Source organism: Olea europaea, unplaced genomic scaffold, assembly GCF_002742605.1.
Source record: "Olea europaea var. sylvestris unplaced genomic scaffold, O_europaea_v1 scaffold2662, whole genome shotgun sequence".
NCBI lineage: Eukaryota > Viridiplantae > Streptophyta > Magnoliopsida > Lamiales > Oleaceae > Olea > Olea europaea.
In genome coordinates, this window is record NW_019244988.1 from 55,483 (window position 1) to 82,484 (window position 27,002).

A 27,002-nucleotide genomic window follows, 5' to 3' on the forward strand; every position below is an offset into this window, starting at 1 on the left:
AGTATATCACATGAAAGATTTTATTCTTTCTTTGTCCCAATACCGCACCAACTGCATGATCACTCTCATCACACATTAGCTCAAAGGGCAAATCCCAATCAGGTAACACAATCACAGGCGCTGTTGTTGGTTTTTGCTTCAAAGTATTGAACGCTATCAAACATTCCTCATTAAACTCAAAAGATACCTCTTTCATTAGCAAGTTGCACAGAGGCTTGGTGATTTTCGAGAAGTCCTTTATAAACCTCCTGTAAAACCCTGCATGCCCAAGGAAGCTTCGAACTCCTTTTACTGATGTAGGTGGTGGTAGTTTCTCAATAACCTAAATTTTCACCTTATCCACCTCTATCTCCTTTGCCGATACTCTATGTCCTAAGACTATTCCCTCTTGAACCATGAAATGACATTTCTCCCAGTTCAATACTAAGTTCGTTTCTCTGCATCTTTGCAAAACCAAGTTTAAGTGATCCAAACACTCATCAAATGAGGTCCCAAAGACTGAGAAGTCATCCATAAAGATTTCAATAAATTTCTCCACCATATCTAAGCAAATTGCCATCATGCATCGCTGAAATGTGGTAAGAGCGTTGCAAAGTCCAAATGGCATTCTTCGGTATGTAAAGGTACCATAGGGGCATGTGAAGGTGGTCTTCTCCTGATCATCCGGTGCCATTGCTATCTGATTATAACCCGAATACCCATCCAAAAAATAGTAGTGGGAATGGCCTGCCAATCTCTCCAACATCTGATCTATAAACGGAAGAGGGAAGTGATCTTTCCTTGTAGCGGTATTTAGTTTGCGGTAATCAATGCAAACTCTCCACCCTGTTACCGTCCTTGTCGGAATCAACTCATTCTTTTCATTCTGAACCACTGTAATTCCTCTTTTCTTAGGCACAACTTGTACTGGACTAGTCCATTTACTATCTGATATCGGGTAGATTATTCCAGCATCCAGAAGTTTGATCACCTCAGCTCTTACCACCTCCTTCATGTTTGGGTTTAGCCTCCTTTGACTTTCAACTATTGGTCGAAAATTCTCCTCCATGAGAATTTTATGCATACATAAGGAAGGGTTGATCCCTTTGATATCTGCTATGGTCCACCCAATTGCTTGCTTGTTATCTCTAAGCACCCTAAGCAGTTTTTCCTCCTCCACTTCACTAACCATGTTTGAAATTATAACTGGAAGTGTATTAGACTCCCCCAAATATGCATATCTTAGGTGTAGGGGTAGCTGCTTAAGTTCCAACTTTGGTGGCTTCAGAATAGATGGCTGTGATTTCTCAGGCCTTGTCCCAAGCTCCTTAAAGTATCGTTTCCGCGTGTAAGGTGGGTTGGACTCCAAAAATCTTGCACACATTTCTATGTCCACAGAATCAGATTTTGTGGATTGAGAATGTGCAATGCAGGCTTCCAATGCTTCTGATAGATTTTGCAGTGTAAACGACTCTTCAATCATTTTATCGATCATGTCAACCCTAAAACAGCTGTTAGTCTCTATTGGCAGTTTCATAGCCTTGAAGACATTGAATGAAACCTGTTCTTCTCCCAATCTCTGTATCAACTGCCCATTCTGAACGTCGATCAAAGCTCTGCCTGTGGCCAAGAATGGTCTGCCCAGTATTAAAGGAACATCTTTATCTTTTTCCATATCCAGAATCAGAAAATCTGCTGGGAATATGAACTTCTCCACTTTAACCAATACGTCTTCAATTATTCCTCGTGGATGTGTCAATGATCTGTCAGCCAGCTGTAAGGTCACCGTGGTAGTTTTAGCTTCTCCCAATCCTAATTTCCTGAAAATAGACAATGGCATTAAGTTAATACTTGCACCAAGATCACATAAAGCTTTATCAAAATAAACTTCACCAACGGTACAAGGGACAGTGAAACTCCCTGGAGCTTTCAATTTTGGCGGGAGCTTTCTCTGAATCCTGGCACTGCACTCCTCTATTAGCATAACTGTCTCGTGATCTCCTAGCTTCCTTTTGTTTGATAGGATTTCTTTCAGGAATTTTGCATAGCTAGGCATCTGAACCAGTGCTTCAGGGAATGGGATGTTGATATGGAGCTTCTTGAAGACTTCGAGAAATTTCTTGTATTGCTGTTCCATCTTTTGCTTCTTCAGCCTCTGTAGAAACGGTATGGGTGGCTCATATGGGTTCGCAGTTACAGTCTCTTTATCCCTTGAGTTTCCTTTATTTGCACTCGGTGTTGGCTCTTTCGTCTACTCTTCTTGCTTTAAAATCTCTTCTACTTGAGGAGACATCTCTTCTCTATTTGCCACGGGGTTATTCACTTGTCTCTCAGGTAATTTCACTCCACTTCTCATTGTTATAGCATTTGCATGCTCTTTCGGATTGACTTCTTTGTTACTTAGCAAGCTGCCTGGTGCTCTACCTATTAATGCAACTGCCATCTGTCCCATCTAAGTTTCCAAATTCTTGATGGCTGCATTCTGGTCCTGAAGAGTGGCTTCTGTCTTCTTCATGAATTGGTTGTTCGCCTCCATATATTGGTTGGTCTGTTCCATGAATTTGCCGAACATTTCTTCCAATTAAGGCTTCTTCTCTTGCTGTTGATATTGTCCCTGTGGCCTATTCTGATTTTGGTTGCTCCAAGAAAAGTTGGGGTGCTTTTTCCAGCTTGGGTTGAAGGTCTCTCCATACGTGTTATTCTGTTGGCGTTGTCCCCATTGAGCAAAATCTGCTTGCTCTTTTCCTTGTGCCAAAATTGGACATTCTGCTGTCACATGCTCAGCTCCACATTCCTTACAATTTGCCTTCTTTGTATGCACCGCGTTAGCTGACTGGGTAATGTTTTCCATCTTGTGAAATAAGGAATCAATCTTAGCGAATAAAGCTGAATATACATCCACTTCATAAACTCCTGGTATCTTCTTTGGTACTGCTCATTCCATGGTCCAAATTGCTGAGGTCGTAGCCATTGTCTCATATAACTTCAATGCTTCGTCAATTGTTTTCGTGGACAATGACCCATTAGCTGAAGAGTCGACTATGCTCTTGAAAGCTGGAAGTAGCCCCGCATAGAAATATTGGACCTGAAGTCCCTTGCTAATTCCTTGGTGTGGACACTTCCTTAGTAGATTTTTGAATCTGTTCTAAGCCTCATCGAAATTCTCAAATTCACCTTGCCTGAAGATAGATATGTCGTGCTTTAGCTTTGCTATCTTGGCCGGTGGGAAGAACTTAGTACATAACTTCTGAGCTAGGTCATTCCAGGTAGTAATGCTGGCTATCGGCTAAAAATCAAGCCATTCAATCACCTTATCCCGCAAAGTATGTGGAAACAGTCTTAATCTTATGGCGTCGTCAGAGATTCCTTGATATCTTAAGTGCTGGCACATCTCTAAGAAATGCGAGACATGCGTGTGCAGATTCTCTTCAATTCTTCCATAAAACTGATGTCCGTTCTGGAACAGTTGTATCACATTTGTCTTAAACTGGAAATTTGGCTGCCCGAACGGTGGATATACAATGCTGGACTAGCTTTGAATGATTTGAGGGGTCATGAACTCTCCAACGAGCATGTTTCCTTCATCTTCTTCCCCTCTTTCATTGGCTTGTACAATAGGATTGTGTTGTACATTCTCCATCTGTTTTCTCTCTACCTTCTTCTTAAGCTTCGTTCTATCTCTGGATCGGTTGGGAGTAGATCTCCTTCAGCAGATCTTGGCATGCCCTTCTGCAACAGAATTCAATTTAAACACTTAAATAACTAAAATATGCACTTAAGTAATAAAACTAAATAAGCAATAAAATAAAATGAACGAAAATAAAATTAAAAATAAAAAGTTCGAATTAGTGCTAAATTGAATAAAATTAAACGAATACTCAATCCCCGGCAACGACGCCAAAAACTTGTTCACGAAATAATTTTTTCGATTTAAAACTACCGCAAGTGTACGGATCGTAACAAGTACTAAAGTGGATTTTTAAAAGTCCGAATATCGTCCCACAGAGATTGAGTAGTTCAATTCTATATAATCTAGCCTTAACCGAATCTAATTGAGTGAAAATATGATCCAAATGCAAAAACCCCTAATTTCTCAATTAGAAACCCTAATCTCGAAATTTCTCTAATTAAACGACTCAAACACTCAAGTAAATGAAATTATGCAAATTCAAAAGCTAATTTATGGAAATGAATCAAAATATAAGTCACTAGGATCACGAATCCCCAATTGAAGCTATAAAAACCCTAATTTCATAAAATCAATAACCCGATGGAAATTTGTCAATTCAATATTCCTAAATCTATCCAACATATTCTCTAGATATATATTAGAGATGTGCAAGCACTTTTCCATAGAAAACACCTAAATTGCATGAATTTAACGAGATTAAGTCACAATTCAACTACTTTGTTCATGTTTAAGTCATGTTTATAAGCTAAATAAGTATATAAAAACACACTTATCAGTAGGTAAGGTATGATCTCTTACTCCATTTATTTATTTCTGTGTTTCCTTATATCTCATCTCATGGAAAAAACTGGGTCGAACAATAATGAATTGACCACAATAAGTGTTTCTTTTGCATGTGCCTTCACTTGTTCTAGTATATCTGAAATTTTCACTCAGGAATATTGACAAAAAAAAATACCACTATTTCCCGATATGAGCATGGAATTAATAAATACTTGCCTCCTACCCATGGACAACTACCCATAGGCAATTTGTCGTTCACATATTATTGTAAAAGAGTTCCATCTGGTTGACCTCTGGTAATTCCTGTTTGTGAGTCAATATACCATATCAGCAGATGAGCACACTCCATTTCAAATTTAAAGTTCATGATTACATATTCTTTAGAAACGAAGGTGCAACCATCATTAATGAGTCGTCTCAACAACTTCAACTCCAGCTCAATATTCTGGTGGAATAAATAGATACAAATTAAATATATTAAGTATAAAATGAAATTGATTGTAATGACTAAACTTTACTCATTGCAATATTTATATCTTTTGTTGGATCCAATAAAGTCTTCAACACATCTCTTCCATAGACATTCCCAGTGTCATCGTCCTAATATGCACTACATAGCATAATTTAAATTAGTGTTGAATAAACCGAAAGAAAATTTTAGTATTTAAGCTAATAATAAAGAATTCTCTTTGTTACCCCGATTCATTTTTCAATATCCAATCTCTAATCTTTATGTATTTTTCCTCTAAACAACGAAGATTGTATCTGTTTTTCCTTTTTTCCTCTCTCTTCTCAACGTTTCAAAACTTTCGATCTCTTGAGATGTTGACACATCCTTTAGTTGATCACCGGGAATTGGGCCTCTACGAATAGGAATGTCTTGTTACATACAACTTATGATGGCTTCCATGTTTGATTTCAAGTCAGATAATTTCTTCAACTTATTCTTATTTCATTCATCAACATAAGATCGCATAGAACCTAAACTGGTATTTACATAAGATTGCATGCTCTGATAATGATCTTTACCATTTTTATTGTTGTTGGAATAACTGTTTGTCGTTCTCAATATGTGTGTTAAAAAAACTTGATAATGAATTATTTATGTAGGAACGCATACAGATTGCACGTGATCTTCCTGCTAGTTTTAGTGTTCTTCGACAGCTGTCTTTGGTTGTCAAAAATTTATGTTCTCAAGTTGCCACATATATCGGAAACATCTTTTATTATATGTTGCCTCTGGATACCCAGCAGTTCTACCATTTGGTCTTCAGTTAAATAATTGGAGGTCCTACATCCAGAATTAGGCCCAACGGCAGTTAAAGTTTTTGAGGTACTGGGAATGGTCGTCTCTTGCACATATATGTTATCCCTCTCTTGCTCATAAGTGTTATCTGGGATTGTTGTGCCACATTATCTAATTCTCCATTGACAATGTCACCTAATACATTATGTTGGTTGTCAACTGATAGTAAAAGATTTATATACCATGATGTCTCCAATTCTTCTCCTGTAGGGTGTAACACTACAGTTACCTGAATATATAATTTTAATAAAATATCAGAATCATTTTGTTATATCTTGTTTTTAAATAATTAATCACAAATGTAATTATACATTCATAAAAAAAAAAATCACACCTCTCGAGTAGCCAAAAAATGCTTAACTATTTTTTCATTCACTATTTGACCTCCACTTATACATTTGTGGACTCTGTGGTGTTTTCTATCGATGACTTCAAATTTTTGTCCGATTTCTAGAAACGCTTCGTATATCCAATACCGCAATACAATTACAAATTATAATTTTTTTTTTTTACAAATAAATTAAGTCAATAAAAGAATAGGAAAAAAATACTTGAAATGCAAGTAAATACCCTCATAATGCGTGTTCGTTCTGTTATACTCTTTGTGCTCTTTGCAATTGTGTTTCTTGCATTGAATTTAACAAAACAAAGTATGCTTTCTGATCCCATGGATACGTAAGAAATTCATCAAGGTTCTCGACCATGCTAAGAGTTTTATAATCAATAATTCTTCCAATTGGTTTCAAAACACACTCCACCAATATAACTAATCACAGCTTCAATTTATCTTCTTCGTCTTGACATAGATGAAAATTTTCAAAAAGCATTTTCATGCTAATTCTTTGACTACCATTGAAGAATTTCTAAGACGATTGTTATTATGATCAATCTCCATAACCGGTTCATGACAAGGTAATCCAGTGATAAGATAAAATTCTTGCGTACCAAACCTAACAATACGGTTATCTAATCGTACCCAAACTTCATTATTTTTGTTACAATTTACAAGCCGCATTACAAATTCATGTACCAGTCTACTATTAAATTGTTCTTCTTCTCATCTATAAACAACTCCATAAATAAATCCATAAAAATTACTACACATCATAGAACATTGTTGATTTGCATCTATAAATTCTATAAAATATATAAGGTATTTATGATTTGGATATTGAGTGATAGTAGCAGAAAATCATTGATTTGGTGAGAGTATATATTCTATAAACACCTGCATAAATAATTAGAGAAAAAAATATTTGTAAGTAAATCTAACAATTCTAAACAAACAGATTTGTAAAAAATTGAAATAAATGAACAGATCTGAAGATGCAAAATGGTCTCCATGCGCAGAGACAACTACTTCTCCATGCACGGGGACATCGGTCTCCGGGCACGAAGACTCTCCTTAAGTCCTCCAAGTAAATGCTTACCTTTTTCGACTATGGGTGGTGATGCTTCTACTCTTCTGGACTTATCTCTCGACTGTAGGATAGATAATGAATTGTATAAATAAGGAATGTATTATATGTGTGGTAGTAAAAGCTTTCTAAACAAATAATTTATATTTTCTTTTACTTCTTTTACTATTTACTACACATGTACATATTTATATATTTACATATTATTTAAATTAACTGAATTAATTTATAGCATGAATTTTTATTTTCTACAAATAATTACAAAATGTACTCTATTTTATAATTTTTTTTCCGATGTAATTTTTACTAGATATTTTTAATTCATACAATTCAAAGTCATTCCTATGCTATAGGTAAAACTTTACTTCCTCATATCTATCTAATCATGTCAGTGATTAAAGAATGGGTGCGATAAGATTTTACAGTATGGATACATCTTTTTTCTACTTTCTTACAAACTTTGATGATTTGATATGTGTTTTACTAACTTAATTATTACATGGACACTATTCACGTACTATATATTAAATGTGTTAAGTAGTCCTCATATCTTCTCTTTGTTCCAAACTTTCATGTTTATTAGTTTTATATAATATAATAATAAGAACTAAGGAAATATTCCTCAATTCCATTGACGTCATTCTTGTACTATGAGTAAAAGTTCAAATTAATCTCCATATTTTATGTCAGTGATTAGACAATATGGTATGACTATTGATAAGATTTTACAATGTAAATAATTTTATTAGTTTTGAACATGAAAAAATGTATTCAGTTTGTATAGAGTCTTTCTTTTTGTAGTTTGGTCTCATCAATGCTATCTATGCCTTCTTTTTTTTATAACTGGCATATGGATACATTAATACTTTAACCTCATCCTTCCAATATCACGTCTCCAAAAATTAAAATATTTATTAATCTACTATGTCTCAGTTTGATATTTTATAAATAGGCTAACACAAAGCCTCAACTTTACATCTGCAAAAAGAAAGAGATTATCGTTACCACGTACAGCTTCTATGTTGTAAGAAATTCTTACTTGTATTCACACTACCTTCTTCTTCTTCCATACTAACAACTTTCTTACATTGAATGCTATACTTATCTACACTCTAACTCATCATCCATGTCATTTACAGATACAAAAAATGGCTGTACATCATAAATTCATTCCACGGATTTCTGCTTCAGAAACTAATTGGTTAGCACAAGTTATTGTCGCAGGAAAACAATCCCTAAAAATTGCTTGAAATTCAAATAGCCGTTACGAAAATCTTATTCTCATGGATTTAAAGGTACATATATACTTCTCATTCCAATATTTTTCTACCTATCACTATACCTGTGTGCTTTCTAAATATTTTAATCTTTTTTTAATGTTAAACATGGAAACAAAGTCGTAGCAACAATGTATGATGCCAATATTACTGCACTAAACGATCAATTCAAACTTGAAAAAACATATTTTGTTTCAAATGAAACAATTAAAGATTTCAAAAGTGAATTTCGGAGTTCTCTTGGACAAAAAATTTGGAATATAACGGGAAGAAAAAAAGATTGAAGAATTAAATGAGGGCAACTTGAATATCTTGCTCTTAAAATATGAACTTACTCCGTTTGATTAGTTGGAGAGACATATGGACAAGAATACAGAAATAAGTAAGATTTCTAACACATTAAATTTAAACTAATCATTTCATTATGTTTCATAGTTTATTTTTCACATTCAAATTTATTACATGCAAAATACATCAAGAAAAAACTTTGCGTGTCCTTCTTGTAGGTGTGATGGTTGTTGCTACAACTGTTAGACATAAATGACTTATTCAGACTAACTTTGGTACACAAGCCTATCTACAAAATGTTTTCTTGTTAGACAAACAGTTCAAAATTGTGATGCTAACATTATGGGACATCTTTGTTGAACGAGAATGTACTACAATAATTGAAAACCTTGCAAATAGACCTGTCATATGGGCTACGAATCTCAACATTTCTTTGTTCAACGGTAAATTCGTTTTACAAATACAATTTTATTTATAGTGCTATTACTATTTTTTTTTAAAAAAACATATGACTTATTACTAATTTCTTTTCTGCAGGCATCACACTTTCAACCAAAGTAAATAGCAGTTTCTTCATTAATAGCCTACTACTGGCTGTTGCAGAGTACAAAGAATGGTACTACAACATACCCAATACACATATTGCTTTTACAACTTCCATACACAATGACAAAAAAAAAAAAAACAAGAGTTATAACTTAGAACTAAATATGTTATCATTATTTCTTGTAGGGTGGAAGCTAACAAAAAAACACTTGACAAGCTGACAGAAAATAAACCTTTTGTTGTTGTCTGCTCACCAAAACTTTCTCCTCAAACTGAGAATGAATTGACACCATTTGAGGATTTACTAGGAGTCTACCTAACGGTGATTCTAAACTAATGAACTGAATATAATTAGCAGAAATACATTCTCTCTATATTTTATAATAATTATTATAGTAACATCACACATTTTCCCAAGTACTATCTTCCTATCTAATTACACAAGACATCTCTTTTAACAGAAAAAATTCTACTGGGTAAATGCAAACTGAAAAATTGCTTCAAAAAACCATAAATTTTGGTATATGTCCTGCAGTAACTGCAAGAAGACGTCCAATGTAAACTTTGGAGAAATTCATAAATGTCGCTTCTGCAAATATGAACACACAAAAACTATCCCAAGATAATTTCTTTCATTAAACATAAATTCAAAGTTTTACTAATAATTACTTCATTAACAAGATACATAATGCATAGCTGAAAAATAAAACATTTATAGGGTAAATGCTTTCGTACAACTTGAAGACAAATCTGGTTCATTAGATGCAACCATCATAGAGGATGCAGCAGAGATGTTATTGAAAAGTAATGCCACTATGTTGAAAATGTAAAACATTAGATCCAACATCCTTCAATAATGCTTTCTTTCTTTACAACAAATATGCCACTATATTGAAAATATATTTCGTCTACCACAGGAATCACATGAATGAAATACAGAACTCAATGACATCATGAAATTAGAAAGTGATACAGAACTGCTCTTTTACCTAAAAGCGACAGAAAAGCACCACGACCCACCTGAGTACCACTTTGAAATCATATTGGTATTCATCTCCTCCACGCCGACTAAAATAAATTCCTCAATTATCACAGATGATACAAACAACCCAACTGAAATGAAAGAAAGTTCAGATAACAAAGATGCAAAAGGCAAAGACAAGGTGTATGGCCGAGCCAATGAAATTTCCATAGTCACTGAAGAAATTGCTCCACCACATGCAAAAAGGTTTCTTTTTCAACCATCAAATGTACCTACTAAAGCAGAGTCAAAATCCAAAAAAAAAAGACTCACACAGGCTACAAAACTAATGACTGAACCACTGTCCTGAAAAACATGACTGAACAACATCTATATTACTTTCGTGACAATAGGCAGTCATGCAATATTTTATTTTACAGTTTTGAAAAAAGTAACATGATCTATCTATGTCTATGTACACGAACCTAATCGTATGCCTTCGGGTAAAAGACTACAGTTAAAAGACTATCAAATAGCAATAAATTACTACTTTTGACATTAATAGGTTGTTGTAAATATTTTAGTTTCCTTTTTATCCTTATCAATGGAAACACAATGAACTATGATTGAATCATACTTATAATTGTATGAAACTTTGAACATTTAAAAATAAACTCAGATAGCATACTTCATCCACATCATAATTATCTTAACAACATTATCATCTCTTAAACGCATATTTCGAGTCATTACTATATTGAACCATTCCATTTCAAAATTAATATCACAAATAACTTACCTCAAATGATTATTTTTATAATTAATTAATTCGCATCTTCTTTAAACATTAAACTCATATTAACATTAAAACACTAATATCACGTTCAAAATAATCCAGTGCACGAGCGACATACTAGTATAGATAAAAGTTTATCAAAAAAATTTAAACTTTTAATTTGGAAATATATTAGAAATAATATTTAAATGATGTAAACAAAAAATCTTATCCAAAAATTTAAACTTTTAAATGGATTGTTGTGAAAATTATACACACCCATGATTTTCAAGTTCCAACTTCAAAAATCAAGTTTAAGAATCATTTATACAAAAATCAGGTGATAATTTAATTTTATAATATTAGTAAGAATATTATAAAATTAAATTAATCTATATACCCCACCCCACTTTGATTTCACTCTCAAACCCTAAATCTTGCCCCCCTCCCTCTCCTTCTCTCACTCTCTCAATTTGACAACAACAACGAGCGATGTTGTGCACGATGGCTATGCAAACGTCGTTTGTGTTGTTGCAGCAATATTTCCAAGTTGCATGATTCGGGAAAAATCTAGCTTTAGTGGTGGTTTTGGAGTTTTTCGATGGAGTCGTGGTTTGTAGTGGCCGATACCCTTTTTTGTGTTTTTACGAAGGTTTGGACAGTTCGCTCAGTGAAGTTGGGGTGGTAGTTGGTGGTGGTCGATGAACGTTGTGCACAGTCATTGGTGCAAGAAGCAGGTAGTGACGATAGTGCGATGGTCGTGTGTTGTTCGTGCAGGTGGTTTTTGTTGGTAGTGATTGATGATGGTGGTTGTTTTGTAGTTGAAAATTATACTTGCTGACGGTGGTGGTAGAGTGGTTCTGGTTGTGTCAATGGAGCCAATGGTAGAGTGGTCGTGGTGATGCCCATGGTGGTGGTGGTGTTTTGGTAGAAGTAGTGCGAGGTAGGGGTGGGGAGGTGAGAGGGGATGAAGAATGTTTGTGACCAATTATTTGAATGATTATGGCTATTAAATTAGATGATTTGTGATCAATAAATAATATGTGATTCAATAAAATAGAAATTCTGTGATCAATATATAATACGTGACCTAAAAATAATAAGATCACAACAAAATTTGTGAGCGTAACTCACAATTTGTTAAGTTACGATCAATTAATATGATAATTATGATCAAAGAATAATTTATGACCAATTAATTTGATATTTTGTGATCTTGTGATTTGTGATCGAAAAATAATACGTAACCTATTCTTGAAATAAGTTATAACTTATAAAATTTTAAATTTGTGACCGATAATAAATTGTGATCTATAAATAGGGTGACCATAAATTGTATAATTTTCACCTTAATATATTTAATTAATAAAATTTAATTATAACCTAATTTTGAATATTTAAAACTAGTTTCTTAAAAAGGAAATTGCATCTAGTAACCATCTTATTTATACATTGTTCCGTCGACTGGGCGTACCTGCACGGGTTATAACGCTGGAAAACATAAGTATTGCTGGCAGGCAGCTTGAATAGAGAGAACCCAGAATCAGTTGAAACTGGGCTCCCCAGAGAAGGCTCAAGGGTTGAGGCCTAGTCTGTTAATTAAAGTAGGTAGCCCAAAACTGTTTATCCATTCCTCAACCACTGTCTTGGGCCTTTGAGCTTAATTGACGTACTTACTTCTCATTTTAACATTGCAAACTGTTAACACTGGACAACGGCTAGTTCGTTAAGGATACATTTGAAAAGACTTTTGAAAAGTTAAAAGTTATTTTTGAATATATTTAAATAATTTTTTTGAAGTGTTTGCCTGACTAAAAATGTTTTTGGAGATACCTTACTCGAAAAACTATTTTATAAAAACCAGAAATCATACTAAACCGACCCTAAGAAATTTGTGCTCAACGAGTTCACATTTTCCCTCCTTAAGATAGATATGTTCGGTCATACTAGGATATAAGTCCTTCTGGTGCAATTAAATAAATAATTGTAAAATATGTTTCCTTATATTTATTCAAGATAGAGCTCAAACCAAGATTTATTTGTTATACATTAGGATTTGCTTATATATATTATTCTTCAATATTCGAGCTCTTGGTAATTCTTTTATAAGTCTCAAATTGTGATTTACACACACACGAGGAAAAATTAAAGAAATGTATCAAAAATATTGATTGTGTTGCAATAAAGTCACTTTTATTAGAGAAAACCCATGATTTGGATTCAAAGTTGCGACAATATTTCTTATCAATGTCACAAATTCATGAGTCACTGTTGGTTAAAGAGACTCATACGTGCATATTTACTTAGATGGATGGCGCGTCCCGAGAGAAGTAGTCGAAAGGTGCTTATTGATAAAATTAAAAATTGGCATAAATAGTTCCAAATATTTGCCAGTTTTGTGTTTTTGGTTCAAACCTCTAAATCTTGGTGCAATTGCTCATAATCCTTTGTACTGTCACAATTAGTAATTTTGCGCATGAAATGTAATTTCCGTTAATTAATTTTTATTTGAAAAAGCAATTTTGTCAATAATTTTTCCTACTAAAAAGCCAAAATATAAAAACAGAAAAAAAATTAATAAAAGAGAGAAGAAATATAATAAATACAAATACAAATAAGTTCACCTTCTTCCACTCATCCCTCGACATACTGCCACCATCACCACCAATGAACCATCAAGCTCCCAAGTCCCATCCCAACCCGTAACGCCATCTCACCTATCCTCATATATTGTTGGCAGCCTCAGCGTGAGGATTCGATTCCTAAAACATGGATTGTGACTCTTTGTGAGCACCAATATACAGGCAGTTCTTGTTCCCCGGCCTGTCGGGGCGCATCCTGAAATTAACCTTTTTCACGATGCTCCAGGGACGAGACGGTGGGGGACCCTTAAGGTTGGGGTTCAACCTTTTTTTTTACAATGCAGGGTTGTCAAATATTGTGTACCAAATATATCTAAACTTAGTTATTTAAATAGTCAAAAAAATAACTTAGTTATTAAAATATCTAAACTTTGCCCTTGTTTATATTTTCAACCACGGATTTTCACTATAAAATATTTTGTACATGCATCCAAAATTTTTCCTTACTTTTGAACTATACATCCTCTAAAAAATCCTTATTCCAAAACTTATTTTCCCAAAGGGAAAAAAAAAAAAAAAATGAACTCTTTCTAATGGGCATCGAACAAGAGCTTAGTTATTCTGATAGTCAAAAATATTATTGGGATATTGTGAGATGTGCTATAATAAGTAAAAGATAAAAATACTTCAAAAAGAAGTAATAACTAAAAGATAGAAACTTCCCACGTTTTTCACGACAAAATATATAAAAATCATTGAGAAGCTATTTATAATACTAAACAATCCAATTCGATCACGTTGAAAGGAGACTTATTCCCCACCTAATTTGTTATAGGAATATATTATTAGAATGAATTTTTAATTTTAAAATATCTACTAAATGTGTCTTAATAATTATTGGATAATGGGTTCACACCTTTTTTTTAAAATTCATTTTTCTTTAAACTCATTTTTAACGCACATTCTCCAAATAAAATAATTTTACACGTAAATTCAATTTTTTTTATATTTTTTAATCACATATTTTTCAAAAAAATATAGAAACGCAATAAGATAGAAATGTTTAGTTCCAAAGGAAAGATAACACCTTTTATGTCTTGTGAATTTGTTTGTTGTTATAGTCCATACCTCACTGCGTTACATATAAAATAATTTGTAAATTATTCTAATTAATCGTATTGAGTATTAATCAAACAATGAAATAGGTCCTATGTGTCGCATTCATAAATAATATGTAAAAATATTTCTAACTACGTCGCTACCCTGTTGAATTTTGAACAGGTGTGAGTGCATCACGAAAACACGTGGCAATTTTCCGTTAAAATACAAATACATTTTGAAGTTGAGAAGTTCAATCCCACCTACCACAATTCCCCGCATAAGAACAATAATCTTTAACACTAACAGTACAGGCGGAGGAGGCGGAGGAGACTCCACCAACCACCAGTTTGACAGCTTTCCGGTAGGTAAAATTCATAATATTGAAATGTGCCTTCCAAGAAGGGAAAACTGAAATTGTTTTGTCCTGATTTGATTTGGAGAACTTTGCACTTCTTCTTTGATTCTTTGGATGGCTTTGGTGAATTTGTTTATTCTTCTTTTCAATTTTTTGATGCATGCAGTTCATTAGTTAAAAGGAAAATCAAGACGGTAGGAGATAAAAGATTGAGTCTTTGTAATTTTGGCCATTTATTTACTCCATTCATTGAGAAAATTGTGAGGCTTTAATTGAATTTTGTTCTCTGCAGGAAATCTGAGGCTCAAGCTTTGTTGGCTGTGATTGGTGTTCTGCACTATTTTTAATCTTTAAGTTTCCTTGGAAATAAAGCTGAGTCCCTCTTTTTCCGATAGAGATAAATAAGAGAAAAAAAAGGTAGTGGAATATTATGGAGACTAAAGTTTCACAAAGCTTGCAACTGTCAACATGGATGAATTCGGAAAGGACTGTAAGAAAACCAAATGGTTCATTGCGGTTTTCCCAGAACTGTGGTGAACAGCATAGCTATAAGACAACTATTTCATATCATTTACCGACTAGAAAAGGATGGAGCTGGCAAAGGCCATTAGTTTTGAAGGTTTCGTGCTCTTCTGAAAATGTACCAGGTAGTTATGCAATCTCTTTTTGAACTTTGAAACTAGTTCAATGAGTTAAGTAAATAAGTCATTAATCAATTCAACTATAATTGATACATGTGTTATGCACTACAATAGCTCCAACTTAAAAATAGGTGCAGAGTCCTTGACAAGTAAGACATGCCTTTTCTTTTGTAGTGCTAGACAAGGCAGGAGTGGCACATATGGCACCTCAATATTTTGGACATCGTAGCTGCATCATTATTTAGGGGAATTAAGTTGTACAATAAAAAAGGGCCTGTTGGTATTCCCTTTCTCCGTATCTATATATGATGCTAACCTTACTGGTTAGTATTTTTCAGATTAGAGTGAAAATTAGGGAAAGTAGGAATGAGTGAGCTCTATTTAATTCTATCTTTTTGCATACATTGAGTACTACTCATAGAAAGTTGTAATCCTCATGTATTCGTTAATGTTATTTTCATCTATTGGTGTGCAGGCACTATATTTTGCACAACTATCATGTGTAGAAGATATAAACTGACAAAAATATTATTTATTGGCACATGAACATTGTTAAAAAAATATAATTCCATCTCCTTAATGACGAACTATGACTGTAATATTTATGATCTTCATGAAATTGAGAACAATCATTTATCAAATTATGTGAAGACTCCTCCTGCTGTCTTTTTTGTCCGAAACACTCAGTTCTACATTTCCTTGTTAAGATTACTGTTTGTTTTGTTTCTTCTTAACCTACAAAGGAAATGTGAACATGTAACTTGCAAGTACCACATCAGTGACTGACATCCTTTTACTGGTTTTGTAGCTTCAATGTTGGAGTCTGGGAGTTTTCCTGCATCATTTAATGAAACTAAGATTTTAGAGGTATCTATGATCGACTGTCTTATTTGAATTATAATGTTCAACTTTTATGAAAATCTTTTTTGGCACCAAAGACCTTTTTGCCTAGCATATCTTTTAAATAGCTGATATGGTATCGGGATTTTCACAAATATTCGAGAAGTTGAATTCAGCATTTAACTCAATGTGGATGTCTTTTTCAGAATAAAGCCAAAGAGATTGAACAATATCTAAACGGACGTTGTATATATCTTGTCGGTCAGTCTCATCCCTATTTTCTTAAATCAGATATAGTATTGATAGTCAATTGCATTTTAACCAATTTTTTACATGATGCAGGAATGATGGGATCTGGAAAAACAACAGTGGGCAAGGTTTTATCAGAAGCTCTTGGGTATTCTTTTTATGACTGGTAAGTTCCAAGAACGTCTCTTCTATTTTAGTAGTTAGCAACCCCTGGTTTTGTATTAGGATGGTGTATAAGTTGATCCTTTTTCTGTTAGCTTATTAGCAGTGTGCATATAATACAATATGTCCATATTTTATTTCTTTGTTATATCTATAGATTACATTACCTTTTGGATGCTTTAGTGACACACTAATTGAGCAAGCACTTGGTGGAACTACTGTGGCTGAAATATTCAAGTCACATGGAGAGAACTTCTTCAGAGACAATGAGGTTAGTTACTGAGAAATAAAACTTATTTTTTTCTGTTTCTTCTCATAGTGAGTAGGTAATTCCAGGCAGATATTTAGAGAGCTCTTGTCTTCATATTGGACCTAATTTGGTGTTCAATGCAGTCTTGTGCTTTCTCTGCATCAGTGGTGCCAACAGCTGGTCTCTTATATCTTTTCCCATATATTTATTTATGCTTTCTCACTTCTCATTACTTCTCCCCAAAGCAAGGGTACTTAAACTTCATGTCCTCTTTATTTCCTCCAATTATACAGTTTGAATGCTTGATAGTGTCACCGTTTAACAAGATAAAAGCTCATTGATTCTTTCACTTTAACCATGCATCAATTTTTACGCTTTTGAACACTTGACAATGTTAGTCTTATCTTTTGAATGTTTTCGATCTCTCGTGCTGCCATTGATAGTGGGGATGGTATTATCAGAGAAAATAAAAATCTTTCACTGTTTCCCATAGTAATCCTTAACCAAAGCACCTCAAGTGATTAAATGCTTTTTGTGTTTCCCATGATTCAAAGTTGAGGAGCATTTCCATATAACAAAAGGAAAAGAATATAATGGTAATTTTGAAACTTCAAAATTTTTTATTATCCATTACACTTCTGACTTATCTAACTAGACAGATGAAAACGTGGATAATTTTGCTAATAGATTTTAAGATATATTTGTCCTGTATATGATGAAATTTGTTAGTTATTTAATAGAAGAAAAGTTGACTTTGTCTCCAAATTTTAATTAGTTCAGATTGCTTTCCCAAAATGATTTTAAAAACTTCCTGTTTTCAGCTTCTTCAAAATTTATGGTCAAAGAAACTCAACCTTGGTAATACTCTTTTATTTCCTCAATTAATCAAAATCAAAAAGTGCCTTATTTTATGCCATAAAGTGCAAATGTGCATCATAGTCTTCCTCAAAAATGATGCATGTAGTTGTTAATTTTAGTGACCTGTGCTAAAGTTTCTATCTTAATTGGGATGTCACCAAGTGAGATTATCCAAGTGGAAGGCCTCACCCAGCCTCAGTATTATTTTCAAAAAGAGCTGCTGATGTAGAATCAATCAAGAAGAAGAAGAGGAGGAGGAGGAGGAGAAGAGAGGGGAAACTGGGGGAGGAGAAGAGAGACGTGATTACACAATAATTTTCATTTTTCATCTCAAAACTGCTTGTCAATCCAAATTACAATAATATAAATACCAAATTAATAAACTTGGGCTTGGGCAAACCCATATTCAAGCCCAATGAGACATAAAGCCTAAAATAAATAAAAGATAAAATGTTCCAACAAATGTTCTAACAAATGGCTCGATGAAGATGATGTCCGCATCAACTCTCTCGGGGTGGGAGAAAAACTCGACCTCGTCGAGGAGGTAGATCACAAAAGGCTGCCATCAATCTCCTAGCCACAAACTGAGCGGTTGAGCAAACTTCTTTCGACGTCGATATACACGCAAGGGTGGTGGTTCGGGTAAGGGAAGATCTTGCTGACTCCTATAATACTCCAACAAATCAGGATCAAGCTGTTGAAGTGTCTCTTTGGAGAGCCAAGTACAATCAGAATCAGGACGGTCCTCCCAACGAACAAGGAAGCGTTGGATGTCTCCATCCTTAGTTAATATGGTCTGTGCATCTAGAATAGTATCAATTTTATTTTTATGTGCTGCAATAGGTGGAATTGGGCAGGGATAACATGTTCAGGATGAGGATCCAGAGATGGAGGTGTGAAAGGATCATCAGCGGGGTGAAATTGGCCTTTGTAAGCAACTTAAGTCCTCAACATTAAAGGTAGGATGGTAGTCAAAATGTGAGGGTAAGTCGATGACATAAGCATTTGGACCAACACACTTTAAAATTTTAAAAGGACCAGCACTACGAGCTTGTAATTTGGAAGCAGGTCCAAATGGACGCTGTTTTGGTCTAATTCGAATCATTACATAATCTCCAACATTAAATTCAACGTGGCGTTTGTGCAAATCAGCTCGAAGTTTATATAGTGCATTACTTGCTTCCAGTTGTTTATTGATCTCAATATGCAAATCACGCAAATGTTGTGCAAAAGACTCAGCTGACACAGACACATTAGCATGTGGAGACATGGGAATAAGGTCTAACGGCTTCCTAGGCTTAAAACCATGAATAACCTCAAAAGGACTCATACCTATAGACCGATTCACTGAACTGTTATATGCAAGTTGGGCAGTAGGGAGAATTAAATCCCGATTCCTAAGATTTTTCTGGACTAGACATCTTAATAGATTACCAAGACTGCGGTTAACAACTTCAGTTTGACCGTCTGTTTGTGGATGGTATGCAGTAGAGAATTTCAGTTTAGTGCCAACCATACTCCATAGGGTTCACCAAAAATGGCTAGTGAAACGAACATCCCTATCCGAGACAATGGTCTTAGGGAGGCCATATAGCTTGACGATCTCATGAAAGTATAACTTAGCAACCTTAGATGCATCGGAAGTCTTGTTACAGGGAATAAGTGTGCCATTTTCGAGAAGCGATCTACGACAACGAAAATGGAGTCGTGTTTCTTTGGGGTACGGGGCAATCCTAGCACGAAATCCATACTAACGTCTTGCTAAGGACAACTAGAGACGGGGAGAGGAGTGTAGAGGCCTGTGTTCTGCTTTTTTTGCTTAGATCATTGACAGGTGTTGCATGTGCCAACAATCTTGGCCACGTCTGTCTTTAAACTGGGCCAATAGAATTGACGTTCAATCTCCTCTATGGTCTTATCACGCCCAAAATGTCCAGCCAACCCACCAGCATGACTTTCCCACACTATAAAGTCTCACACTGAAGTCCTTGGGATGCACAACTTATTGGATTTAAAAAGATAGCCCTCCTTCAAACGGAAACCATCAGTGGTGTCCAACTCCCCATTTTGCAAAGCAAGAAAAATGTCTTTGAAATCGGGACATAACTCGTACTCTTCCTTAAGTCTTTCAAACCCTAGAACCTTAACATTCATGACGGACAACAAGGAGATGCGACGGTTTAAAGCGTCAGCAGCTCGATTTTTAACACCATTTTTATGCTTTACGACAAAAGAATAGGCCTGCAAATATTCGATCCAGCGGCCATGTCTAGAATTCAATCGTCTTTGGGAATTTAGGAAACGAAGGGCCTCATGGTCAGAGAAGAGGACAAATTCGTGGGGTAATAAGTAATGACGCCAATAGCGCAAGGCTTGTACAACTGCGTACAACTCCTTATCATAAGTCGAGTACCGTTGCTTGGCATCATTTAATTTCTCACTAAAATAAGCAATAGGATGGCGTTCTTGACTTAAGACTCCACCTATCCCTACCCCTGACGCATCACATTCGACCTCAAAAACTTTGGAAAAATCTGGGAGTCGCATGACAGGAGCCTCTGTCATTTGCCTTTTGATTAACTGAAAGGCCTTAGCCGCTTCCTGCGTCCAATGAAATTCTCCTCTTTTCATACACTCTGTGATAGGAGCCATGATCGTACTAAATCCCTTGATGAAACGACGATAAAATGTAGCTAAACCGTGAAAACTCCTAACATCATGTATATTCTTGGGATCATGCCACTCAACAATTGCCCGAATCTTTGCAGGATCAGCAGATACTCCCGTAGCGAAAACAACAAATCCGAGAAACACAATTGTATCCGTGAAGAAAGAACATTTCTTCACATTGGCATACAAGCTTGTTGCACGCAGTGTAGAGCAAACTTGCATGAGATGATCTCGATGTTGTTCCCTTGTTTTACTGTACACGAGGATGTCATCAAAGTATACGACAATGAATTTGCCCATGAAAGGCCGAAGGGCCTGTGTCATCACCCTCATAAAAGTATTGGAGCATTGGTTAGTCCAAAAGGCATTACCAACCACTCGTGTAAGCCATCTTTCGTTTTAAATGCAGTTTTCCACTCGTCTCCTGGGCGGATCCGAATCTGATGATACCCACTCTTCAAATCGATTTTGGAAAAGATTGTGGCACCGGCCATCATATCTAGCATATCATCAAGTCGAGGGATGGGAAAACGATACTTGATAGTGATTTTATTGATAGCACGACTATCAACGCACATCCTCCAAGAACCATCTTTCTTAGGTGTCAGAAGAGCGGGAACTGCACAAGGGCTTAAGCTTTCACGGATGAAGCCTTTGTAAAGGAGTTCACCCACTTGTCTCTGGAGCTCGGCATGTTCAGCAGGATTCATTCTATAGTGAGGCAAGTTTGGCAGAGACGAACTTGGAACCAAATCTATAGCATGTTGAATATCCCGTAAGGGAGGTAATAGATCAGGGAGGTCGTTAGGAAATACATCCTTAAATTCCTGAAGGAGTGATTGGGCTTCAGTAGGGGTCGCTATTGGGGAATCGAACGGGACTTTCATAACAATCACAGCAAATACGATTGAGTCATTTACGATTGTCCGTTCAAATTCTGTAGGGCTAATCACATGTAATCCTTTCCTCTTGACAATTTTTTTTGCTTGCTGTAAGTCAATAGATTTTGGTGGTAAAGGATTAAGGTGAATCTTCTTTCCATTAAATACAAAAGAACATGAGTTTGATCGCCCATGGATAGTTACATCCAGATCGAACAACCAAGGTCGACCAAGAATGACATGTCCAACATCCATAGGGATGACGTCACACCATATATGATCCTTATACTCAAGGAACTGTATAGGCACCAGACAACGCTCTTTCACAGCTATAGAAGAAGTGTCAACCCAAGAGACACTATATGGTTGGGGGTGCGGGACTGACTTCAATCCAAGATGGGATACTGTGGTCACAGAGACCGCGTTAATACAGCTCCCACTGTCAACAATAATCTTACAACCCTTATTGTTGATCTTGATGTAAGTATAAAAATGGCATGACGGCGCCAATTATCGACATCCTTAGGTTGGGTAAGGGTACAGCGTACAACACTGAACCGAGATGTGTCGGGGGCCAAAGAAGTAGGACCTAGACCTACAGGAAGGGTATGAAGGCATCCCAAGAAGGTATCCTCATTATCACCCAAATCGTCAAACTCTTCAAAGTTAGGCTCATAGATTTGATCTTCTAAAGGTTCATCAACGACATCCTTTCGCTCATCAATAACTAAGGCTCGGCTCGGACATCTAGAGGAGATATGGCCGAAACCCTTACAATTGAAGCATTACAAACGAGAAGGGGTTCTTGAAGTTTCCGGAGCTTTACCTTTATTGTCTAAAGCAAGGAGTGCGTTAGACGGTAGGGGTCCAAGAAGAGATTTTGTGGGAGGAGGTGGTGCCGATGAGATGGATGGACGATTATCACTACGCCTTCCATACGGAGTCTTAGTAATCGACTCGTAATCTCGAACTAAGGAATAAGCGTGATCAAGAGTGGTGACACCTCGAAGGACAAGCTGACGCCGAAGATCATCTCTTAGGCCTTGTCTGAACCTACTTAAAGTCATAGTTTCATCCTCGACTATATGGCATCGCATTCGAAACTCATCAAATTGAGTAACATAGTCAGTCACTGGACGGTTTCCTTGTGTGAGGGTATTCCACTGGTCCAACAAGTTGCTCCTATAAGAGTGGGGTAAATACTTCTCTTGAAGGCGGCACTTCATTTCCTCCCAACCTCTAACGGGAGGTGCATGACGCCTCTGAAGAAAGTCCTCAACGCTTTCTCAAAAGAGTTGGGCAGTACCAGTTAATTTCAAACTTGCAAATTGAACTCTTCGATCCTCTGGGACCCCATACCATGAAAAGAAGCAATCCATGTCTCTAACCCACTGTGTAAAAACTCTAGGATCTAAACAGCCATCAAAAGTAGGAGCGTCTAATTTGATGTTTCGAAAGTAACGCTCCTCATAGCGAGGAGGTGAATGAGTTCCATAAGGGTCATGGTCGTGTTCATGATTGCGTTCCTGTTCCCCATTCCTTCGTCCATGAGGAACACGTCGTCGACCACCATGTCGATGACGGTAGGGTATGTTATGAGACGCTTTAGAGTTATCAGCATCAGTTGAGGGGGAGGTTTGTTCTAGATTGTTCACCCTAGCAGCTAGTTCTCTACTCTCCTCACGAGTAGCAGTCACTTCGGTTTGGACGGTTGCTAATTGTGCCTGTAGTTGAGCTAATTGTCGAGTAAGGGCATCAAAGTGAGAAGGGTCCATGATCACAGTATTGGAATTGGATATGACAAAACGACCACTATGCAAATGCATGCAATGTAACACTAACTGAATGTAAAGAATGACGAGATCAATAGACAACTAGTTCAAGAAATGAAAATAACAACTTCAACACATAACAAATTTTTTTTTTTTTTTTTAAATGAAAGTTCAAGTGTGTCAAGCTGATAATGCTGATCTATGTAAAATAATAAAGCAAGTGTCCAACACTAGTCAACCACATAAACACGTAAAATAAACGGGGGGGTAAAGGTAAAAGTATGACAAGGGAATTTAATCACGTGAATTTTATGTAAATGCGGCAGCACAAAAATTAATCGATACAATTCAAGATAGACAACAATATAAACTGAGTATAAATAAAAACAGTAACTTCCCTTTGTTCGTTGGAGTAATTCTTCGTTGGAATAACTGAGCCAATCAACGGGGCAAAGAGGTACCTGAAAATAATTTTAGAAAAATAACTCTTTTTTTTTTTTTCAAATATCAAATAGGTTACAAGCTAAGACCCAAACTACCACTCAAATTCCACTGTATACATAAACAACTGAGGCCCAATCTCTAATAGACACAAATTAACTAAGGTCCAATTACCAAACCAAATGCAGAGACTCGTAATAGCAATATGCAAGATCATCTTCACGGGTTAACCGGCGGCATCGGAGTGTTCGATTGGTGGTTTGCTGACTGCGATAAGTGTAGGTGAGTGGTGGCTCGGCGGATGGTGCCTGGGGTGTCGCGAGTGGTAACAGCGGGAGTGGCGGCTTGGCTTGTTACCGTTGGTGTTGGTGGTCTGCGCGTTATGGGGTCGGGATTTGCAATTTGAGGGGGAGGGGGTTACGGTTTGTGGGGCTTGGTGGTTTAGTGTATTTGGATTGTGATTGTGAACGCTGCTGATGGCAGCGATTGGCATTCACGATTTCGGGGAAGGTATCGATAGTTACAGTGACTACTGTCGGTGGTGGGTAGGTGGTTCTTGCTGACGGTTGATTTATCTGGGGCTGGGTACAGCAGCAGTTGCTGTAATATGAATTGGAGAGCGGGTGGTTGGGTCGGTTTGGGAAGTGGATGAAAACGTGGGGAGATTTTATTGTGCTGCGGCTTTGATAGTTGGCAGTTATAGGCAGAAGACGGTTACTGCTGCTAGCCTGATAGGTATAGAATTCTTGATGTTGGCTGTTGTAGATATTCGGCTTGATTATGTTATGCTAATGGAAGGCTGGTGGTGGTTTTGTATAAGTGAAATGGTGAAGATGCTAGGAAGTACCAATTGTTCTAGGACTTTGATTAAGCATCACCTAAGGAACTTCTGGCTGGTGGCGAGAGCATTGAATGGCAGATGGATGAATTGAACAACACAATTACAGTTTCTATATTTTAATAACGAATTCCAGGCTTTAGCTCTGATACCAAGTTGATGTAGAATCAATCAAGAAGAAGAAGAAGAGGAGGAGGAGGAGAAGAGAGGGGAAACTGGGGGAGGAGAAGAGAGACGTGATTACACAATAATTTTCATTTTTCATCTCAAAACTGCTTGTCAATCCAAATTACAATAATATAAATACCAAAATAATAAACTTGGGCTTGGGCAAACCCATATACAAGCCCAATAAGACATAAAGCCTAAAATAAATAAAAGATAAAATGTTCCAACAAATGTTCTAACAAATGGCTCGATGAGGATGATGTCCGCATCAGCTGCCTCCATATTTGAACTTAAATTTTGCATTTGATAGTTCAAGCATATTACCTCAGATTTTTCCACATTAATATTTGAGGATAATGTTTTGAACTACCTAAAATTTAGTGAATCTTATCTTTCAATTTGTTCCTTGTTTATAAGCTAAGCGCTTTGTATAAAAGTCAGTTTTCTACTCCAGCATTAAGTTGATAACTGTAGTTTTGGCTCACAAAGAGGTCACTTGACCACTTAAGCCAACAAAGGGAATTTAGCCCTCCGTTTGGCTCCCATTTTTTGGAAATGGAAATGGGTGGAATAGTGTTTTTTTTTAAATTTTAAATGAGTGTTGAAAAAGAAGGAAAAGTTTTCTGTTTATGTGTAATATTATTTTATGAAAGATTGTGTAGTTGAAAATAGGAGAGCGAAAAATGAAATGTAATAGAATTTAATATAATGAGATTCAAACGGGGGTTAATGGTATGGAGAAAAAACTTTCCGGGAGTTCAGCTTCTTGTATGATCAATACTTATACATCTGAAAGATCTTGTTATTTAGTGCTACTAATTATAAGTGAATGCAAAACTTCTCTCTCTCTCATGATTTCTGAAACTAAAGTTTTTCAGTTCTACTTTTTCGCTTTAGACTGAGGTATTACGGAAGCTGTCTATGATGCATCGGTTAGTTGTTTCCACAGGTGGGGGTGCAGTTGTTCGGCCCATCAATTGGTAACAATATTAAATGATATTGAGTTCTTAAAGTATGGTTGCTTCTCCTTCTACTTCACAGTTGTCTAACCGGTAACCACTTTTGCCTTGTCAGGAGATACATGCAAAAGGGTATCAGTGTTTGGCTAGATGTACCTTTGGAAGCATTAGCACGGAGAATTACAGCTGTAGGAACTAATTCTCGGCCCCTTTTGCATCATGAATCCGGAGATCCTTATCTCAAGGTAGGTTGTCTCCCGTATCAATATCACTGGACATCTTTGGGAAGTACACAAGTTTATATGCTCCAAACATCAAGTGAAAAAGAAGAAATTCTTATGTAGTTGTCCATTGTGAACATAGACTCACACGCTGTTTTCTTATCTGACCTGGGATTTGTGTAGACCATGAAGCAGCTATCTACCCTTTTCGAAGAGCGGGGTGAAGCATACACCAATGCAAATGCCAGAGTTTCCCTAGAAAGTAAGACATCAACTTACCTGATCTTAAATCTTGATTATTTGTTTGTGTTTTCATCCTACATTAGTGCTTCAGCACTTGTTTTATTATATAAATTTGGTCTGTCTGTGTGATGGCACCGATGAATATATGTCTCCATTATGCAGATATTGCAGCCAAACTGAGAGACACAGATGTATGCAATCTCACACCCGCTGTAATTGCAATCGAGGTTCTATCTCCATCGCCCTCTCCCTCTCCATCTTGTCTCTCTATAATCTTCTCTTCTCCAAACTTGTAGAATTTATTCTTAACTTGATTATACTCGTTGGCAGGTGCTTGAACAAATTGAGACGTTGTTAAAGAAGTAAGCTGTGACAATTCAATTTTGGTTCCAATGAAATTTGTAAGTTTAATGCTATTGAGTCGAAAGACATGGACGATATTGGTAATGCTAAATGGTATGTTGTAAACGTTGTTTGTAATTGTTACTCGCTGGATGCTTTTGTCAGTTCTATTGTAATGGTGGTATTATTATCTTTTTCTTATTTACCAAAAAATTTGAAAATGTTGCTCTGCTGCTTAAAATGGATGAGCTGTAGTTTAAATGATGTATTCCTCTGTTCCTTTTGCCTACAATTTGTCGCGATTTGCAGTAATGAATTTATATTTGGTTGTCAAAAAATGAGTAAAATCCCACGATTCAGATCATCACTGAGAATATAGATCACCAAGTTGATAAACGCAAAATA

General features: G+C 36.0%; 1 protein-coding gene across 3 annotated transcripts; it reads left to right on the plus strand.

Moving 5' to 3' along the window:
* The first annotated feature begins 14,975 nt into the window (after positions 1 to 14,975).
* Positions 14,976 to 26,813, plus strand: LOC111383344 (shikimate kinase, chloroplastic-like). Of its 3 annotated transcripts, none has more exons than XM_023007439.1 (11): positions 14,976 to 15,068; positions 15,355 to 15,709; positions 16,512 to 16,570; positions 16,750 to 16,804; positions 16,886 to 16,958; positions 17,138 to 17,225; positions 25,730 to 25,812; positions 25,907 to 26,036; positions 26,196 to 26,274; positions 26,418 to 26,482; positions 26,586 to 26,813. In XM_023007439.1, exons 2-11 carry the CDS (start codon positions 15,493 to 15,495, stop codon positions 26,619 to 26,621), a joined length of 885 nt encoding a protein of 294 aa, XP_022863207.1. In that variant the 5' UTR covers positions 14,976 to 15,068; positions 15,355 to 15,492; the 3' UTR covers positions 26,622 to 26,813. The 3 variants fall into 3 exon arrangements, with proteins under 3 accessions (XP_022863207.1, XP_022863208.1, XP_022863209.1); XM_023007440.1 differs by having other exon boundaries at positions 14,977 to 15,072; positions 26,586 to 26,789; XM_023007441.1 differs by lacking the exon at positions 14,976 to 15,068 and adding an exon at positions 15,169 to 15,256 and having other exon boundaries at positions 26,586 to 26,789.
* The last annotated feature ends 189 nt before the right edge of the window (positions 26,814 to 27,002 follow it).

What these genes read in the sequence shown, in the direction of transcription:
- LOC111383344 (XM_023007439.1), top strand. Translation starts at nt 15,493, where the DNA reads ATGGAGACTAAAGTTTCACAAAGCTTGCAACTGTCAACATGGATGAAT. An exon ending in CTCTTCTGAAAATGTACCAG is followed by an intron (nt 15,710 to 16,511) that starts GTAGTTATGCAA and finishes CTGGTTTTGTAG; the next exon opens with CTTCAATGTTGGAGTCTGGG. An exon ending in ACGTTGTATATATCTTGTCG is followed by an intron (nt 16,805 to 16,885) that starts GTCAGTCTCATC and finishes TACATGATGCAG; the next exon opens with GAATGATGGGATCTGGAAAA.